The 18,552-nt window shown below is 54.1% G+C and overlaps 1 protein-coding gene across 1 annotated transcript in view; it reads right to left on the minus strand.

Annotated features, from left to right (window-relative positions):
* ADAMTS2 (ADAM metallopeptidase with thrombospondin type 1 motif 2) overlaps positions 1–17,633 on the minus strand; it is a 232,722-nt gene extending 215,089 nt beyond the window's left edge. The window contains exons 1-2 of the mRNA XM_081233868.1: positions 17,345–17,633; positions 15,945–16,339 (exon numbers count right to left, since the gene is read on the minus strand). Of these exons, the coding sequence (XP_081089994.1) occupies positions 15,945–16,339; positions 17,345–17,471 (522 nt within the window). The 5' untranslated portion in view covers positions 17,472–17,633. The remainder of the gene's footprint in view (positions 1–15,944; positions 16,340–17,344) is intronic.
* Positions 17,634–18,552: the final 919 nt, after the last annotated feature.

Consider the following 18,552-nt stretch of genomic DNA (forward strand, 5'->3'; position numbering starts at 1 on the left):
CTCTTGGTAGTCAATAAGGGATATTTTTTAAAAGATTTGAATGAATGTTCTTATTTCCCTGAGAAAACTAACCGTCATGAAGATGTCATTCACTTGTTCAGTAAAGATTTGCTGAGGCCCTGCTGTATGCTGGACACTAATTTAAGCATGCAATATTATCCAAGATAAAGATCCTCTTATGATATTGTTTAAACCCATAAGAAAACAAACCCAAAATCCATTTGAAAAATGGACAAAAATAGCCATTTTTTTAAACATCTTTATTGGAGTATAATTGCTTTACAATGGTGTGTTAGTTTCTGCTTTATAACAAAGTGAATCAGTTATACACATACATATGTTCCCATATCTCTTCCCTCTTGCATCTCCCTCCCCCCCACCCTCCCTATCCCACCCCTCTAGGTGGTCACAAAGCACCACGATGGTGATACTTGCCCTATTAGGTATCACAACATATTGTTAAGCAAAAGTAATTAAAAGACCCTAGTCCCGTTGCAAGAAGAGCAGAAAGGCCAGAAATAAGCCAGATCACTTCCATGAACTTCATAGATAGGGAATATGCACCCCAAAGTCAGGAGGAAGGGTGAATTAGTAAATGAATGGTGCTGAGACCCCAGAGAGGCAATTTAGAAAAAATAAATACTTAAAACCAATACCTTATACAGTACAGGAAACACACTTCACTGGAATTAAAGAAGTTAAATATTTAAAATTCAAATCAGAAAAAAATCAAAACCTATGAAGCACTTCTTTGAAAGGCTGATTATATTCTACAGCTTAAATAAACAGAAGAAATCAACAGGAAGGGCCTGGCAGAGTTGACCAGAAGAAATGAAAGTCAGCAAGGTAAAATAAGAAAGGAAACTTCATGAATATATATCTGTCCAAGATAACAAAGGGTTAATGTTTAGCCCCAAGGAGGACCAGCCAGCTTCAGAAGAGGAAAAGGCATGTGAGGGAGGGGGGAGAGGGGAGGGGGTTGGTGAGAGCAACCACCAGTCATCACAGAAATACAAGTTTCGGCAACAATAGGAAGGATATACCCACACCCATATAATTAACCCAAAGCAAATGCCCAGGGCTGAGGGGTCCAGCCCAAGCCCTGCACTCAGGAGCCCAGCTCATTCCACTGGAACCAAGGAGCACCTTCAGGGTGGGGAGGACTTTGAGGACCCTGCCCCCGAGCAGGGCAAGCTGACGCCTGGACAGAGCCTACCATCTGCCCTCCCCCATCATGCCCAGCCCCAGAATATCCACCCAGGTCACCAGAGCCATCACCCACAGAGAGCAGTCCCCTGCGACTGGCCCTGGCTTTGGTTCTTGTACTCCAAATCCTGCAGACCCAGGAGCTTCTCAGAGAGAAGAATGCAGCAACTCCAGTGACCTTGATGGTGGGGGCAGATGTCTGGCACACCCTTCCTGTCCCTCTGGTGTCCACCACTCAGCTTTGGCCACCCTCTGCCTTCTACTCCAGACACTGAGCAGAAGCCAACCTCATTCGTCCCCTTGCCCGGATGCCCTTGTGCAGGACACCACCTGCACAACCTTCTATGGCAGCCCTGGGGCAGAACACAGCTTGGTCCGACCAGCCTCCCTAGTAAGGACACAGTCAGCAAGGGCCTGGGCACCCTGGCAGGAAAGATGGCACCCAAAGGCCAGGCCACACTATCTGAAGTGGGGGCTGCTCCAGCAAGGCAGAGCGAGGCCTTGACCTCATTTGCTGGGAAGTGCACCAAGAACTCAGCCCTCCCCCAGTAGCAATTAACCCTGCTTGTGTGGATGGTGGTGGTGGGGGGGTGATATGTACCTCTGAGGATCACAGGGGCTGGATCCAGAGCTCCAACTACAGCAGAAGGAGCCTAGGCTCTGGATTTTGTGTGACCTGAGCTAGGTCACTGCCCCTCTCTCTGAGCCTTGCTTTCCTCCAAGTACGGCGGGATAATGTCGCCTTCCCTGAGTGTGCCTGTTGCAGGTGGGAGCTTGTGAGCATCACAGGAGGTGACTGTAAATAGGACAATGCAGGCGCAGCCTGGGGCCAGCGATGAAGAGCCCACTGCCCAGGAAGGTCACCCAGGAAGGGTCATCCAGGGTGACGAAGGGGGCTCCCCTTACTCTGGGAAAGAAGGGGAGGAGAGAGAAGAGAGAGGACGGAAAGGAAGGGAGGGGGAGGGAGGGAGTGGAAAGGGAGGGAAGAGAAGAGAGGAGGAAAAGGAAGGGGGAGGGGGGAGGGGGGAGTGAGGAGGGAAGGGGAGGATGGGGGAGAGAGAAGAGAGAGGAGGGAAAGGAAAGCGGGGGAGGGAGGGAGTGGAAAGGGAGGGAAGAGAAGAGAGGAGAAAAAGGAGGGGGGGGAGTGAGGAGGGAAGGGTAGGATGGGGGGAGAGAGAAAGAGACAGAGGGGAAGCAAGGGACAAGAGGGGAGGGGAGGGGAGGGAAGGGTGAGGCGGGGACGAGAGAGGGAGAGAAGGTATGCCAGGGGCCTCTGTGCCAGGATCCAGCTCTACCCCCAGACCCTCCACCTCTCCCTGTTTGGGAGCTGCTCAGGAGACACAGGTCCACCCTCTGTCAGCTGAGCTGAGCCCGGGGCCAGGACCTCTCCTTGCTCTGTGCATGCGGGTCTCAGACAAGCCACTCCAGGCTGTGACGGACCCACGCACCCGGATGCCCAGACTCCAGCTTGGAGCTAGTGAGCTCAGGCCAGTGGCTAATGGCCAGCCGGCGGGTGCAGAGAGCAGAAGGGAGGGGATAAGGTTGGGAGCCTCATACGGCCTGCAGTCTGGTTGGGGGGGCTTCAAGGAGGAGGACGCCCCTGTGCCTATCCTGCTGACAGGATCTGCGGCATCAGTGCCCACTGAGTTCCACGTGCCTGCAGCGTGCAGAGCCAGCCTTTGGAATGGCCATGTAAGGGAGGGTGTCCTCCCTCTGCCAGACTCTGAATTCCTAGGTGAGGGACCCAGGGCAGAGAGGGTCAAGAGCCACCACCCCAAAGGCAGCTCCCCTGGTCCCAGGCTGCCTGGAGGCCTGGCCGTCCCTCTTGGCCATCTTCTCCTTTCGCCCCAATCTCCCCACGACATTCCTTTGGACTGAGGCCAGCCAGCCTCATTCCCTGTCACTCCCTCACAGAGAGACGCCCTCCAAGGCAGGTGGCATCGCAAATAGGGAAACTGAGCGTCACAGGCCAGCAAAAGAAGTGCAGGGTCCCGAACCTGGTTCTGTCCAACCTCACACCTCCTGACCCCCAGGTCCTGCCCAGGTCTGATGAGTCAGAATCTCTCAGGGTGAGACCTAGGCACAGGCATTGTTCAAAGCTGCCCAAAACCCATGCCTGTCTGTGGGCAGACAGATAACATGATGGAAAACAAATTTATTTTTACAGGCCACAGATTTCCTCTAGGGGGCAACAGTCTTTGGAAAAAGACCTTCTAGAAGCATGTGGGAATAAAGGTAACAGTGGGACGTAGGGGGCCTGGGTCAGCAGGTACCAGTGACTCAGAAAGGGGGACAAAGTCTTCTGTAAGACTCAGGAGAGGAGGAGCCAGGAGGCTTGGCCCAGAGAAATTGGAGGATGGGAGAGACATCACTGAGAGGAAGGGAAGCTGCCGTCAAAATGACAATTCCCCCACAGATGGGCTTTCTAAGAACCAGTCCCTGTTCTACAGGGAACCACCTGCACGGCTGGGCGGTGCAGCCTCCTCCACCTTCCTCGACACAGCTCCTCGCACCCCACAGACGCTTCCTGTGAGTGGCTGACAGCTGTACACAGGGGCTGGCTTGTACTCTGGGCCAGCAAGCTTGCAACTGAGGAGACCTGGCAGCAGCTGTGAGGTCCAGGACAGCAGGAGACACAGCCCCTGGGAACTGCAATGCCTTTAGCCTTTAAGGAGGGTGGTGGCAGTGTGAGGGTTAGACATATTTTATCTAGACTTCAGCTCCTTTGCTGATGAAAACTAAAATTCAAAGGATGCTGCCTTCGCATGAAATCCATCTTAGTCCACGAGCAAGCAGAGAAACGCCAGGGGCGTCCCCATCAGAGGCAGGAGCAGAAAGGGATACGCAGAGCCACTGCTGTTACTTAACGTTACCCCAAAGGTTCTAGATGGCACAGATTGAAAATGAGCCTCCAGAATTACCATAGTCTACAGATAGTACAACTGTATACACAGAAAACCCAAGGGAATTCACAAAGAGGTATTAGAATTAATGAGTTCAAAACAAAAAAATTACTGAGTTCAATCAAGCATCCTGATAAAAGATAATTATATAAAAATCAATAGCCATCCTGTATACCAGCGATAGATGGAAATGATTCAATTCACAATGGCAAAAAGAAAAAAATCCTTGAAATGGCCGTGATTTAAAACAATAGGTGACCCATATAAAAAATGTGTAATACTTTATTAAGCAACCTCAAAGCAGAATTAAATTGATCGAAAAACACACCATGTTCCTGGTAAATACTACAAATTTTGTCCATTCCTCCTTTAATTGGTTTCTAAGTTTAATTTAATGTCAATCAAATTCACAAGGGATTTTTCTAACCTGACAAAACGGTTCTAAAATTCAATTGAAACAATATACAGATGTGACCAGCCAAGAAAATTTTGCAAAAGAATAACAGCGAAATGGGGAGTATCCAGCCAGATGTTTCAAAGCAGCACTATCCAACAGAAATGTAATACGAATGTCGCATGTAGCCATGTTTAAAAAAAAAAGGTGAAATTAATTTCAGCAATATATTTTACTTAACCCAATACATCCAACCTATTATCATTTTAACCTGTAATCAATACTTAAAATTTATCAATTAGATATTTTATCTATTCTTTTTTGGGGTACTAAGTCTTTGAATTCTGGAGTATATTTTACACTCAAGAGCACCTCTCAGTTCAGACCAGCCACATCTCAAATAGCCAACAGCCTCAAGTGGCTTGTAGCTACCATAGTAGTGAACAGCACAGCTGTCAAGTAGCCAGTACTTTAGACATTAGAGCTTTAAAGCTCTTATAATGAACAGAATTCAGTACTGGTACAAGAAGAGGATTTATCTGTGATATCAGACCTGAGGTTTCATTTGCAACTGACTGGAGACAGTATGTGGCATAATTCATTTAAAAAATTATACATACTCACAGCTCTTGAGCCAGTTTCTATCATACCTCCAGAAGCTCTGTGTCAATCAGACTGGCCACTACTGAGCCTTAGACATACCTTGCATGAAACATAAATACACCTTATTTGCCATGTGGTTCCAATCCCTGTTTTCAAAGGAGACATATCCAGGTTCAAAGATGAATCTTTTTTTGTTGTCGATGTTATTGTTTGGCTGCGCCGTGTGTTAGTTGCGGCACGTGGGATCCTTGTTGCGGCACGCGGGATCCTCCTTGTGGCGCGCGGGTTTAGTTGCCCCGCGGCATGTGGGATCTTAGTTCCCCGACCAGGGATCGAACCCGCGTCCCACCAGGGAAGTCCCTCAAAGATAAATCTGTGAATGTTCTGCTCACAGAGCTGGCAAGGGCTTGTCCCTCCAGTCTGAACAGCCCAGTCTCTGCCGCTGCCCTGCTTCCCCAGCATGGGAATTACATGCCGGCTCTACCCTAAAATCACTTGTAACATCATCATCATAATAAAACTATGTGTCTGGGACTCTAAGACACCCATTTTTCACACTTACCACATCTAAACTCAGGATGAAATCAATGGGTCTTATCACTGCCAGCAGCTGGCAGCAACCACGGGGTGGCTGGCATTGCCTGGCACACACCACCTCTGCCACGGTGTTTCGTACTGCCATTACTTCGCTTGAGTTACTTGTAGGGTCAACATTTCTTGTGTTGAGACCCTTCCCACCCAAAATGTCTTCAAGAAATCACACTGTGATGTCAAAAATTACAGCGTGTGCAGAAAGGCACGGAGACGACAGAGTGTGTAGCTTTAGCATCCGTGAGAAATGTCCCTGGAGGAAGGACTGTAACCTCATTCCTTTACCAAAGAGAGGAAGAGACACACCCAGAAGTGGACGAAGCCAGTCACACGCTACGTAAGCAAAGTGAGCAGCCAGGAAAAACAGCCCACCACTCAGAGCAACTAGAGGCGGGGTGGCTGGTGCCTACACCTCATGGGACTACGGTTAAAGTGCAGTGGTGTGCTTTAGTTGGGAGTGTCCCCTCTTTCTTGTGGCGCCCTATAATTGATGGCACCTTAGATGCAATGAAACACAGAAACGGCCAACACTTCCCAAACCCGGGGCCTGGGCTAAGTGCACCCACCCTTCCAAAGCCCAGTGAGGTGGGCAATCCAAGGAACCAATGTTTGGCAGTGTTTGTGGCCCTTGTCCAGGCTGCCCATCTGCGCAGGGCAAAGCTGACCATGTGACATGGCAGCCTCCAGCCCACACGAAGTCCACTGCTCACCAGGGTGAACATTGAAATGTAAAGGGCAGGGTAGGGCAGTGCAGAGCCTGCCTGAGCCTTGGTCCTAGATGCTAGGGTTTCCTCTGCCTCGGAGCAGAAGCTGCGTGCCCCGCTCCACAGGCCCTGGAGTAGACATGCAGTGGAACTGAAGTTCACGGACCAGCCTGAGGAGCCGGCTCCAGGCTCAGTAGTAACTGCTCCACATTAATGGCAGCACAGCAGACCCAGAGGACAGCTGACATTTAATATGAAACATACGCAGCAGAGCGAGAGGCTCCTACCTGGGCCCTCCCATTCCAGAATGCCTGTCACTGTGGGGAGGCGGGGCTCAAGGCGGCACCAAGATTCAGGGGGCTGGAGTCGTCCGCTAAGTACCTCCATCCCACCTCAGTCCCCTCCCCTGCAGGAAACCCCTGCCAAGAACATACATGACCACACATGCACACTCACACTTGAATACACACACTCGCACACAGGCTTACTTAAATGCACACAAGCACACGCACAGATACCCACACACACTCACATGCACACACATCATACTCATACAGATATGCATACACATGCACACATTTCCACATACCTATACACACACATCCCATGTATAGGAACAGGCCCACACATTCACATACACCAGCAGCCTGCTGTGTTCTGGCAGCAACACAAAACCCCCCAGCCTGCCCGAGTGCAGGAGGGCAGTAGGGGTAGGCAAGGACTCATATGCCTGCCAGTACAGACCCATGGTCCCAAGAGAGGCCCCATGCATACTTGACCCTACAGATCTCAGAGACCAGAATGAGGAGGCCCAGGCCACAGCTCAGGCCACCACACAGCAAAGCCATCCTCTATGCTGAGTGGACACACCAGGCCATGGGCGGGGGGCACCCCTGTGGCTCAGAGCAGATGAGCCCTTCGATGACTTCTCTACTCACGCAGGCTGTGGCGTTTGTGGTCCTCACAGCAGGCCTGGGTGAAGAAGACCCAGCCTTCCCCCGCCTCCCAGCTGAGGCTGGGTCACTCCTCACTCACGAAGTGCTGGGGATATGGGGGGATGGGCAGTCAAGGCTGGCCATCAGGCAGGGGAAACCTGAAACCTGCCAACACCCGAAGGAACAGCATCCTTACACTCGGGAACCAATGCCATAAACACACAACCAGGCAGTGGAGTCAGGGCAGGGTTGGCAATGTGACAGAAGATGGTCCAGAAAGAGCTGACGTCCTTGGGCTGAGGCTCAGAGATCGGGGACCAACTATGCTGGCCCTCATGAGGGGTCTAGTCAGGCTTCACTATGCTCCTGCACTATGCATTGCTGGGCCACAGTGATTGGCTATGGAAAGGTCCCATGACCTAAGCCTGTCCATTCAGAGTGAAGTCAGAACTGTGGCAGGAACCTCCAAAAAGTAGTCTGTTTCCCTTTTGCACCTGGATATACCTGGGGGATGTGAGGGGTGTGGGTACAACTACAGCCAATGGTCCACCAAGGAACAGAGTCACACTGGGGAGAGGGAGCTGGGCGAGCAGGGGCACCACTCCACCCCTGAATTACCTGCCCAATCCCACCAGTCCTCAGATGCCTTTTGTGTGTGTGTGGTAAAATACATATAACAGGGACTTCCCTGGTGGTGCAGTGGATAAGACTCTGCGCTTCCAATGCAGGGGGCCTGGGTTCAATCCCTGGTCAGGGAACTAGATCCCACAGGCATGCCGCAACTAAGAGTTTGCATGCCACAACTAAGGAGTCACGTACTACAACTGAGGAGCCAGTGAGCCACAACTAAGGAGCCCACGAGCCGCAACTAAGACCCGGCACAACCAAATAAATAAATATTAAAAATAAAATAAAAAACGTATAACATAAAATTTACCATCTTAACCACTTTTAAGTGTACAATTCAGTGGTATTAAATATATTCATGATGTTGTGGAATGATCACCACCATCCATCACCAGAACTCTTTCCTTCTTGTAAAACTGAAGTTCTGTACCCACGAAACAACAACGCCCCATCTCCTTCCTTCAGCCCCTGACAACCTCCACTCTACCCACTGTCTCTAAGGTTTGGACAACTGTAAGTGCCTTCAGATGCCATATTTGCTGAAGCCTGCTGAGTCTGGGTTTCAGACCACAGACATGCCTACGCCATTCTGAGGGGCCACCATGAGGTGGGCAAGGGCCGTGGGCTGCTGCTCTGCCATCCCTAGCACAAACCCCTGACAAGCCAGCCTCCACCACGGCAGCCACAGGTCAGTGCACATCCCTCCCCAGTCCCAGCAGAGAAGAGCCCCTGGGAAGCCGCTTCCCTCCCGCCAAATGGCACTCAGTGAGAAGTGGTGAGGAGGCCAGACAGGAGGTTGTGGATGCCCCAGAAGAGGGCATGGGGTAGCTGTGATGAAGTAAGGCTGGGTTCTCAGCAAGTTCTCGAAGACAGCCCTTGCCTGCAGGGAGCCTAGGCCCATCTAATGATCCTGCTGCCAGCATAGCTCTCAACATTTCCACATATGCCTCTGGAGGCCCGGTCAGGGGACCTCAGAGCTCACTGGATTCACACTGGATTCATTTGCCCACGTGATATCAACAGACTCAGAAATGCAGCTTCTCTGAAGAAACATCCGTAGGTCCGGCAGCAAGGAGCCCATGCTCCTGAGGGCCAACAGTCTATCAAGGGAGGCAGGGCATAGACTAGCCAGGGTCCCCACCTCTCCACCAGCCCGATCCCCTCAACTGGTCCCCATTTGGCCCCTAAGAAACCCAGAGTTGCCCTAGAAGGGTCTCAGAAATCATTGATCCAGCCCCACTTGTCACTGGACAAACCGAGGCTCATGGTGGGAGTATGTGCCCAGAGTTGCATGATGACCTGCCAGAGCCCAGTCCAAGGTCTCTTCACCGCCTCCAACCCTCCTCCAAACAGCCCCAGAGGGGCTTCCCTCCTTACTTAGTTTCATTTGGACCATGGGTTTTGAACTCACGTTTCATGAACCCCAAGGTGGGGGCAAGAAAACTGTGCAAAACCACACATGTGCACAACTGCTTTCCTGCGGGAAAGGAAGCAGAGCTTTTGGCCATTCTCCAAGGGGGCCTATACCCCACTGAGTGTGGACATTCTGGGGTCTGCAACAAAGCATACAAGGAGAGGTGGGCCATCCCTGGGCATGGGGCACAGGGTCTTAGGGGGCAAGGAACTTCACAGGCTTCCAGCCCCCACTCCCCAGGCACACTCATTTCATGGTCCCTAGCTGAGCTCCACCCAGGTGCAGCTGGGCCCTGTGGGCCCAGGTACAAGTTGCCCATAGTACAAGTTACCAAAGAAGCATGAGGTCCAACATGGCATGTGAATGTCCAGGACAGCTTCCTGGATGAAGTGTCATTTAGATGAGACCTACAGAGTGAGCCAGGTAAAGAGGGAGGGATAAGAGTGGTCCAGGTGAGGGCACAGCCTGTGCAAAGACCCTAGGATGGGAGTGTCCAGTGGTGCAGAAACTGAAAGCTTGATGTGGCTGGAGCACAGGCATGAGGCGGGACACAGTGACAGACAAGGCTGAAGGCTACTGGGTCAGGCCATGGGAGGCCTTGTACGCCAGGCCAGTGGGTTTGAATTATTTTTCTGAGTTTGGATTTTTTTTAAGGGCAATAAGAACCACTAAGACCACCACTTAAGAAAGGTCTTAAGCAAAGGAGTGACATGATTGAATGTGTGGTTTACAAAAATCAGTCTGGCAGCTGTGGTGGGAAAGAGTTGCTCCAGTTTGGGGTGGCTAAGGATCACATGGGCAAAAGTCAGGGCTCGGAGTTAAGTGTGGTGGAAAGATGGGAACTGGGATGAAGTTCGGAGATGTCTAAGATGATGACTGGCTGGATGTGGCGGTCATGGAGTGGGAGGGGAAGGGCGATCCTGGGGTTCCTACCCAAGTGAAGGGTGAGGTCTGGAAGAGAGTAGAGAGACCTGTGTTCCATTTCAGAAGCATGGGGTCACTCAGGGAAAGAGCCCCCAAGGCAGCTGGGCAGGCAAGTCTGGAGCACAGAAAGAGATTCGGGCCAGATGCAGGGCCTGAAGTCTGGGTGGAGAGTGGCAGCCCAGCACATTGGTCCTTCCTCTTGCTTTTATGATAAAACCCCAATCCATTCCAGAGTTTGGGGATCTGACCCTCACTCTGAACCCCAAAGAGGGGCAAGAGACTCTGGTCAGGCCCACCTTGATTTAAAGGTGGGCCTATACCCTAAGTAGGACCCAACAGAACCCTCCCCAGGACTCTAGCAAGAACCATCCAAAAAGGAATGCTCTCCATTTCCAAGAGATTGCTACCATGGAAGACAAGTTAAGCCAGGAGCTGCTGGTGGACCCCACATGGGGAGAGCCATCCTGAGATGAACACAGACACTGACAGAGCTGAAAGGCAGAAAGCGTGTTCTAAAAGCAGCCCTGAATCCACTAGATCCAGCCATGCCTGAAGCTGGAACTCCTCAGGACCCCAAGGATAACTGGGCCCATGACATCCCTTGTTCGTTTCATCCAAGTTGGTTTTCTGCCAATTAAACTGAACTGAGTCTTAAACAACAAGGAGAATAATAAGCCATGGAGGAGGCTGCGACCACCCTGGGCAGCTGTGTAGATGGCCAAGAACAGGGGCCAAGCAGATACCTCTGCTCCTCTGACCTGAGCAGCCCCAACACCCAGGGAACCCGGATGTTCCCGCAGCCCCTCTTTGGTGTTCCTGAGACCTTCTCATTGCCCTCCAGGCAGTGCCAAGGCAAGGTGAAAGGTAGGAAGACCCTACAAAGGGCAGTTGCAAGTCCCACACACCTTTCACCCCCAACCCTGCAGCCCAAGCCTCCTGCACCTGCCCTCTGCATTCCAGCACCTGAACCAGCTGGAGCCCAGTGTGTGGCCTAAAAGACAGCAGCCTTTTTAGGAAAAATGAAACTCAATTAATTCAGTCCCTTAGGCCAGGAAATGACTTCTCTCTGTGGCCCTTAGTGACTTTTAATGCCCATCAAGACTATACAGAGCAGATGCCTGGCCAGGATGGCAGCCCAGCAGGGGAGCGCCAGCCCACAAGGCAGCAGCCCTTGAGCCTGCCTCACAGAGTCACTGCCCAGCCCATGGACGCTTCCACCAATGGCCTTGCCAACCAGAAACACCAGGCCAGAGAGGTCCCCTGAGCTGCACTGCATGAGGGAGACAGAGGTATGGCAGGGTGCTTCCATCCTACTGGAGTCCCCACTGCCATCACCTAGCCATGAGGACTCAGGACACCTGAAAGGAGCTGCAGCCCAGAGCAAGTCAGCGCCAAGTCACCAAGCCACTTGGCCACCAGACCTGCTCTCAGCGCCCACTCACTGACACTGACAACAGTCAATGCCGCTGACTGAGAAGGTCTCCAGGAGTTGACTAGGAATGTTTTAAAGAAATGCATTTCTTCATTTTTATTCTTTTTGTTGGTGTGCAAAAAAACGCAATAACATGTAGTGAGCTGGGCTTGGAACCAAACAGACATGTGTTTAAATACAGACTGCAAAGCTTGAAGTAAGCTATCTCGGTTTATTCATCTGTAAAATGGGGATAATATCAGCATACACCATAGGGTGCTGTGAGGATTAACCAAGGTGATACAGCATAAGGTGCTCAGAAGAAAGCCTGGCACATAATAAGGGCACAGTGAACTGTGACGTTCCGTTATTACTTTTTATGTCAACAGGCTTCTCATTGGGTTTTTAATGAGCATGTAAGAATGATGTGAAATTAGTACACCTATCATGTGGCCTGAGAGGTACTAGAAAGCTCTTCCATAGCAATGAGATATACAAGAATCCTTTGTTAAGCATTACCTTCTCACGCATTGTGAAAAGGCAAATGTTAACCTTTCCCTGTAAATATGATGAACAATACCTGTCTAGTGACCGTAAAAGGACCTGGAAACTACACCTACCAACCTCTCTGGAAAGAAAGTATATGGTATGTCTTATGGAGCATGTGGCATTTCCTGAGTCTGTACCTCTACCTGACTCTAGTAGAATTTTCACCTTGGCACACCCAGGTTCCAACCTCATATCATTACAGGGAGCAGCACCCCTTGCACTCTCCATCCATGGGGTTCTGCAAACCTCATGTCTTGATTCTCATGGGAGCATCTGGCCCCAGCCTGAAGAGAGCGCTACCCAGGACTCAGCTGGAATTATCAGAAAAAGATGTCAGCCAGCACCGGTGGGGCCCCTTGACTTACCACAGAAGGACTCCACCTGAGAACAAAGCCAACACATAAGAAGGCAGAGGCAAGAGACAGCAAGAGTCCTAATGACAGGAGCACCTGGATCCAGCCATGCCTAAAGACTGACCATCATGTGAGCTGCTAACTGCCCATTTCTGTTTAAACTAATTTGACTTGAGTTTTCCTTCGCTTGTGACTGAAAGGATGCTGACCATAAGAATCCCCTCGTGCTGAATAGATTAGGAGACTCCGGTCCACAGAAAACAAAGCTACTACTGCCTTCCTTTAAGGCAGAGAAAAAAATTCGGGACCAAGCAAGTATATGAGCAAATGTGTGTCCCAGGCCAAGAGCAGGACAATAGGCCTGAAAGGGCCTATGGCTCTTGGGGGAGGCTTGTCCCACCTAAGCATCTAAACTTAAGCTGTAAGACCACAGCTGCCTGCTGTGACCCTGCTCCATGGTTTCTCCACACGTCTTCCAGGAAGGCTAGTTCCACATGTTCTGCAAAGAAGCTGTTGATGGTCCCATCTGCATGGGAAGTACTGCATTACACGGAGTTCAAGAAGTTTCTTTATTACAGAACTTCTCAGAGAACCCAGTGAGCCTCCTTAAATCTCCCAGGCTGAAAGCAAAGGTGCAGCATTTCCCACACCAGTTGTCCACTGAACCACATTTGCTCAGAGAAACTTGTGGTGTAATCCTGTAGTACTCCCTTGCAGCAATGGGGGTGTAGAGCTTTGCTCCTCAAAGGGCAGTCCCGAAGCCCAGGAGCACAAGCCTGGTAGCTTATTAAGAAATGCAGAACCTTGAACCCCACCCCAGACATACTGACTCAGAATCTGAATTTTAACAAGATCCTTGGGAATCTGCACACACTGCAGCCTGACACACCTGCTTCAGTGTGTTTCACTATCTATGAAGGAATAGCAGGGCTGCAGAGGAAGGGGTACTGTGTGGCATGGCTGCTGGGAGGATGAGATGCATGTAGCCTTGTAAGGACTATTGAGAGGGAGTGCCTAGGGATTGCAGCTTCTATTACTACACCTCAGGGGCTTCTACCCACCCAGACTTGGGAGCACCATGGCAGAAGGGGCTGGAGAGAACCAGGCCAGACTCCCGCCACCACAGGCTGTGTGGCCTTGGGCAAGTCACTCAACCTCCCAGAACCTCAGCTGCCCATCTGTAAACCAGCGATGAAGAATCCTCCCCCGCAGGGTCTCTGTGGACCAGAAACATGACGTTTAAACCCCGGGCCCTTAGCAAGTGGGCCTATCACTGATGCAACAGAGGGACTTAACGGGCTAAGGAATTAAGTGGTATAAGATCAGAACAGACACACGCACACACGAAAAAGAAAGAAGGAAAAAGAGAAGAAGAACTAATGATGCTGCCCTACTATCTCAAGGCCAGTTTTCACTGACAACATTCAAGGCCACTCAGGCAGACGCCAGTCCCTCTTCCAACTCCTGTCTTCTGTCCAGCTGTGTCTTGCACTTCTGCCGGTGTGTGTCCAGTACATGTGACATCTCACTGCTCCTGTTCTGACCCAGCCGATACACACCTCGTACTTCTCTGCATATGCTCTTCTCTATGTGCCTTTGCCCCCGGCAACTCATTCTCCAAATAGCCGCCAGGAGCACGCTTTCCAAGCCCTGACCAGAGTGGGCCCCAGCCCATCAGTTGAGCATGTGTGCCCCAGGTGGGCACCAGGCCAGCTACATCTCTGACCAGCACAGTGGACAATGGCGCTTGGAGGTGCTGGCTGAACAAACAAATCACAGAATGAATGATGCATGTACAAAGCCTCCCTGAAATGCTCTTCATCAGGTATTACTTAGCACACAGGGGTTGGCCCAGCAACAGACTACCTCCATGTCAACTTCCCCACCCCAGCCCAGGCCACCCCCCGAGCCCCCAGCACCAATTTCCTTTTATTTAGGAAATTCACCTCCAGCGTAAAATGAGACACACATATGAGGTCCAGGGCAGCCTCAGAGGCAGCTAGGATATAAAGGGCTGCATCGTGTTAACCCAGCTCCTCCAAGGACATTTATAGTTGTTTGCAGTACACCCAGGTTCTAACTAAATCCAGCCAAAGGCAGTGATTTTCCGAAGCAACAAGTGACATTTCCTGTGTCTCCATAAAAAGAACGCCAGCGGTTGTGGGGCTCTGTGTAATTGCTGGCTCTGCAGCCTGCAGGGCGAGACGGAGGACAGGGGGCTTGGGGGCCAGCAGGACTGGAAGAGAGGCCACTTGCTCAGAGTAGGAGTCCCCTGAGCAGCAATTAGAGCGGAACCCATGGTGGGTGGCTTCAGATGTCTGGCCAGCACAGCCAGCCTGACCACCACACACCCAATCCAAAATAGAAAACTGCAGTGGCTTTTGCCACGTGCCAGGCCTCAGGGTGGCTGGACAGAGCACCGCCAACATCAGCCTCCTCCCTGAGCATGGATCCAGGCTTCCTCCGAGGACCCCTTATGCCAGGCCATGGTCCCCCTAGGCCCTCAGAAGCAGGAGAACTTCCCAAGGCTCTGGTCACATTGAGTGGCCCAGGCAGTCCCAAAAGGGACCCACTCCCCAGCCTCTCCTGTCCTTCAGGGGTTGCCCATGGGCACCAGAGCCTGCATTTCCAAATGCTCCCCTTGGCTCAAAATAGAGAGAGAAAACCAACTTTTCAAATAACCAGCTGAAGTCCAACAGGAAACCACAGGATAAAAATCAGTGGTTCCCGGTCAGACAGGGGGCAGAGGGGTAACTGGGTATTTCAGCACCACTGCCTGCTCCCTAGGCTGGCACCACTTGCACACACAGAAACGAGAAAACCAACTGCCAGCACACATGCCCCCACACAGATATCACACATGCCACAATGCACAGCAACACACTCAACACACACGGACACACAAATGAACAGCAACCTGCAGATACACACATGGAGAAGACACAATGGCACATTCACATGTTCACACAGGTCCTCAGATACTAGTACCCATTCCAAAACACATGTGCAGATGCACGCCCTCACAGAGATATACACACACCTGGATGCAAGATGAAGACCTGTGCCTGCAGGCATAAGGGAGACCACACTTTGCTACTTGATAAGTGCTTTGGAAATGTGGCCTTCCCCCTGCATAAATCACCCTCTCTGTCCAGTCAAAACAACTTGCCTTACAGCCAACCTCTTCAGTCTGTACCCAGTGGTCCCTAAGCACAGGGGTGCAGAGAAGGTCCTCAGTACAGGCCTTGCCCTCCCAGGGGGCTCCCAGATAAACAGCTTCCAAAGCCCAGGAGAGGGCAATGGACAGAAAGGAGAGAAGTGCGTACTCACCAGCCCGTCGCAGTTGCTGAGCGCCACAGAGGAGGCTTCAGCCAGGCCGGCCACGTCTCCGACGTAGAGGCAGGTCCCAAGCAGGGGCTCCACGCGAGTGGCACCCGACTCGCCCTGCCACTCCACCGTGGCCCCGGGCGCCACGAGGCGGGCGTTGGGCCGCAGCCGCAGGTGCAGGTCTCGGCCGAAGACCGTGACATTGTAGAAGAGGCGGCCGCCAGGATCCTCCTCGCTGTCTCCAGAGAAACCCGGGATCTGGACAGGGGCGGCCCTGCGGGCCCGTACCCCAGCCTGCGCCGTCGCCGCCGACACCACGTGGGACACCAAGAGGCCCTGAGCGTCAGTGCGCACCGGCACCGCCAGGATGCGCTCCGCTCCGTGCCCCTGGGGCCAGCCTGCAATGGGAAGGGACGTTAGACCAGTCGAGACCTGGGAACCCCAGGGCCCCGCCACCGAGTCCAGCATCCTCACAAACCCCTCCCCTACTGCGAAGGGAAGGGCATTCCGCTAGGCAACCCTCAGAAACTAGCCTGCACCTCCCCGGCCTTCTTCCAACCGGGAAGGGGCGTTAACAGGGCCGCCACTCCCGACCTCCGGCGACCCCGGGCCGACCCCCTCTGGAACCCTCCCAGCCAAGAGCTCTGCACCCTGCCCCGTTCCGGGTTGGGGCTCCGCGGCTCCTCGCAGCTCCCCAGGGGACGGCCCGGTCAGAGCATCCTCCGCCCCTTGAACCTACCGTCCTCGGCAGTACGTGGGGCTGCTCCGAAGCCATTACCGGCTGGCCCCCTGCCCGTGTGCCTCTACCCCTCAGCAGTCCCCGCCGCCCGACTGCCCTCACCGCTCGCCTCCGGAGCGGCGAGGACTCAGCTCCCCCGGGCACTGGCGGCCTGTCCTCCGGGTTAGCCCGCTGCCGGCCGCCCTCCCCGCGTGCCCGAGGGCAGGGAGGGTGAAGGAGGGTCCCTCAGATCTTCGAGGATCCCCTCCGGGTCGCCCCAACCAATCCTCAGGGCCCAAGGCGGCGCGCTCCGCACCCGACTCCTCCCGAGCGTCCCCGGACGCGAGCCGGGGCGCCGCCTCGCCCTGGCTCCCCCGGACACGCTGGGGCTGGCGCTGCGCTCTCCGCCGCGGGGCTTTCCCGGCCCTCCGTCTCCACGCTCCGCGTCCCCGGAGCCGCGAGCGCTCCGAGGCTCCCCGCAGCCCGAGACGCCCAGGTGCGCCGCAGGGCGCCCCCTGCGCGACCAACCCGGCCCCGAAGTTGGCCAACTTGGCCCCGGGCGGGGCGCGCGGAGTTTGCCCAAGTCAGGCTGGACGACGCCTGGGGAGGGGGCGGTGGGGCACGCGGGGCGGGGAGGAGCCCGGCCGACTGGGGTCGCGAGGCGTGAGGGCCGCGCCGCACCTACCTGGGGGGTCGGCGGCGGCGGCGAGCCGGGCGTCCGCGGAGAGCGGCGGTAGCAGGACCGGCAGCAGTAGCAGCAGCAGCAGCGCGGGGCAGAGCAGGCGGCGAGCGGCTCCCGCCGGCGGATCCATGGCAGCCGGACCGCAGCCGGGGCCCCGCACTCGCAGCCGGCGCGAAAGTTCCCCGCGCGCCGCCCAGCCCACATCTGGGGGCAGCTGGAGCCGCCCGCAGCTGCAGCACCGCAGGGCGCGGGGCGGAGGAGGCGAGGCGCGGAGATGAGGGCGGGGGAGAGCGTAGGGAGGCGGGGAGAGGGAAGGAGCGAGAGAGCGAGGGAGGCGGGAGGGAGGGAGAAGGCGAGCTAGGGGGAGGGCGGGGACGGCGGGCGCCTCAGCCTGCGGTGACCCGGCGCTTCTTGGCGCGGCTGCCGCCGCCGCCACCGCCGCCACCGCCCGCTCCCCTCCTCGCGCCGTCGCCGCCGCGGTTCCCGGCTCGTAGCAAGGCAGAGACACCCCGAGGCGGCAGCGTAAAAACGCCGCGGGCCGGGTCGGGAGAGCCCCGCTGCTGGCCACCCTCTGCGGCGCCCCGCGCACTCGTGGCGCGAAACCTCGGAGGAGCTAAAGCCCGCCCGAGCATCCCCACCCAAAGAGTCCTCGGAGCACCCGGGTCCCAACCGTCAGCCCTGGCGCGCGAGGGGCCGCCTCTCCCTTCTGTGCGCCCTGGGGCAGAATAGGCAGCAGAGCTGGGAAGGGGTGAGGGGCCTGATTACCGGTCCATGGGGCTGAGCCAGGCCTTTTGACCAGTTGGAGACCCCAGAGGCTGAAAAACGGTTTGACAAGGAGGGTGCATGCACCACAAGAGCCACCCCAAAGATCAACTTTTACCCTTACAGAGAGAGGCAAGTTTCCCTCAGGCTCCAGCTCCTCTTTGCCTGAAGTCCCTCTCCCCCTCCATGTGCCTCCCCAACCCTCCACTGCAGCCTCTGAGCACAGTCTCCTCCACCTAGACCTGGGCTCTGCCTGCTAGAGCGCAGTCAGGTTGCCTCCCTCACCTGTCCTGAATCCTACATGGGATTCTAGACGCCTGGTCTTTGCACACCCCCAGGCTCTGCCTGAAATAGCCTCTCTACATTCTGCCCACCTTTCCCAACTCAGCATCCAAGGCATCCCTCTCCACCCTGGAGCCAGTTTGCTGTCAAAGCCCATTCCCAGCTGG

Source organism: Mesoplodon bidens (assembly GCF_964165515.1).
Source record: "Mesoplodon bidens genome assembly, chromosome: 4".
NCBI lineage: Eukaryota > Metazoa > Chordata > Mammalia > Artiodactyla > Ziphiidae > Mesoplodon > Mesoplodon bidens.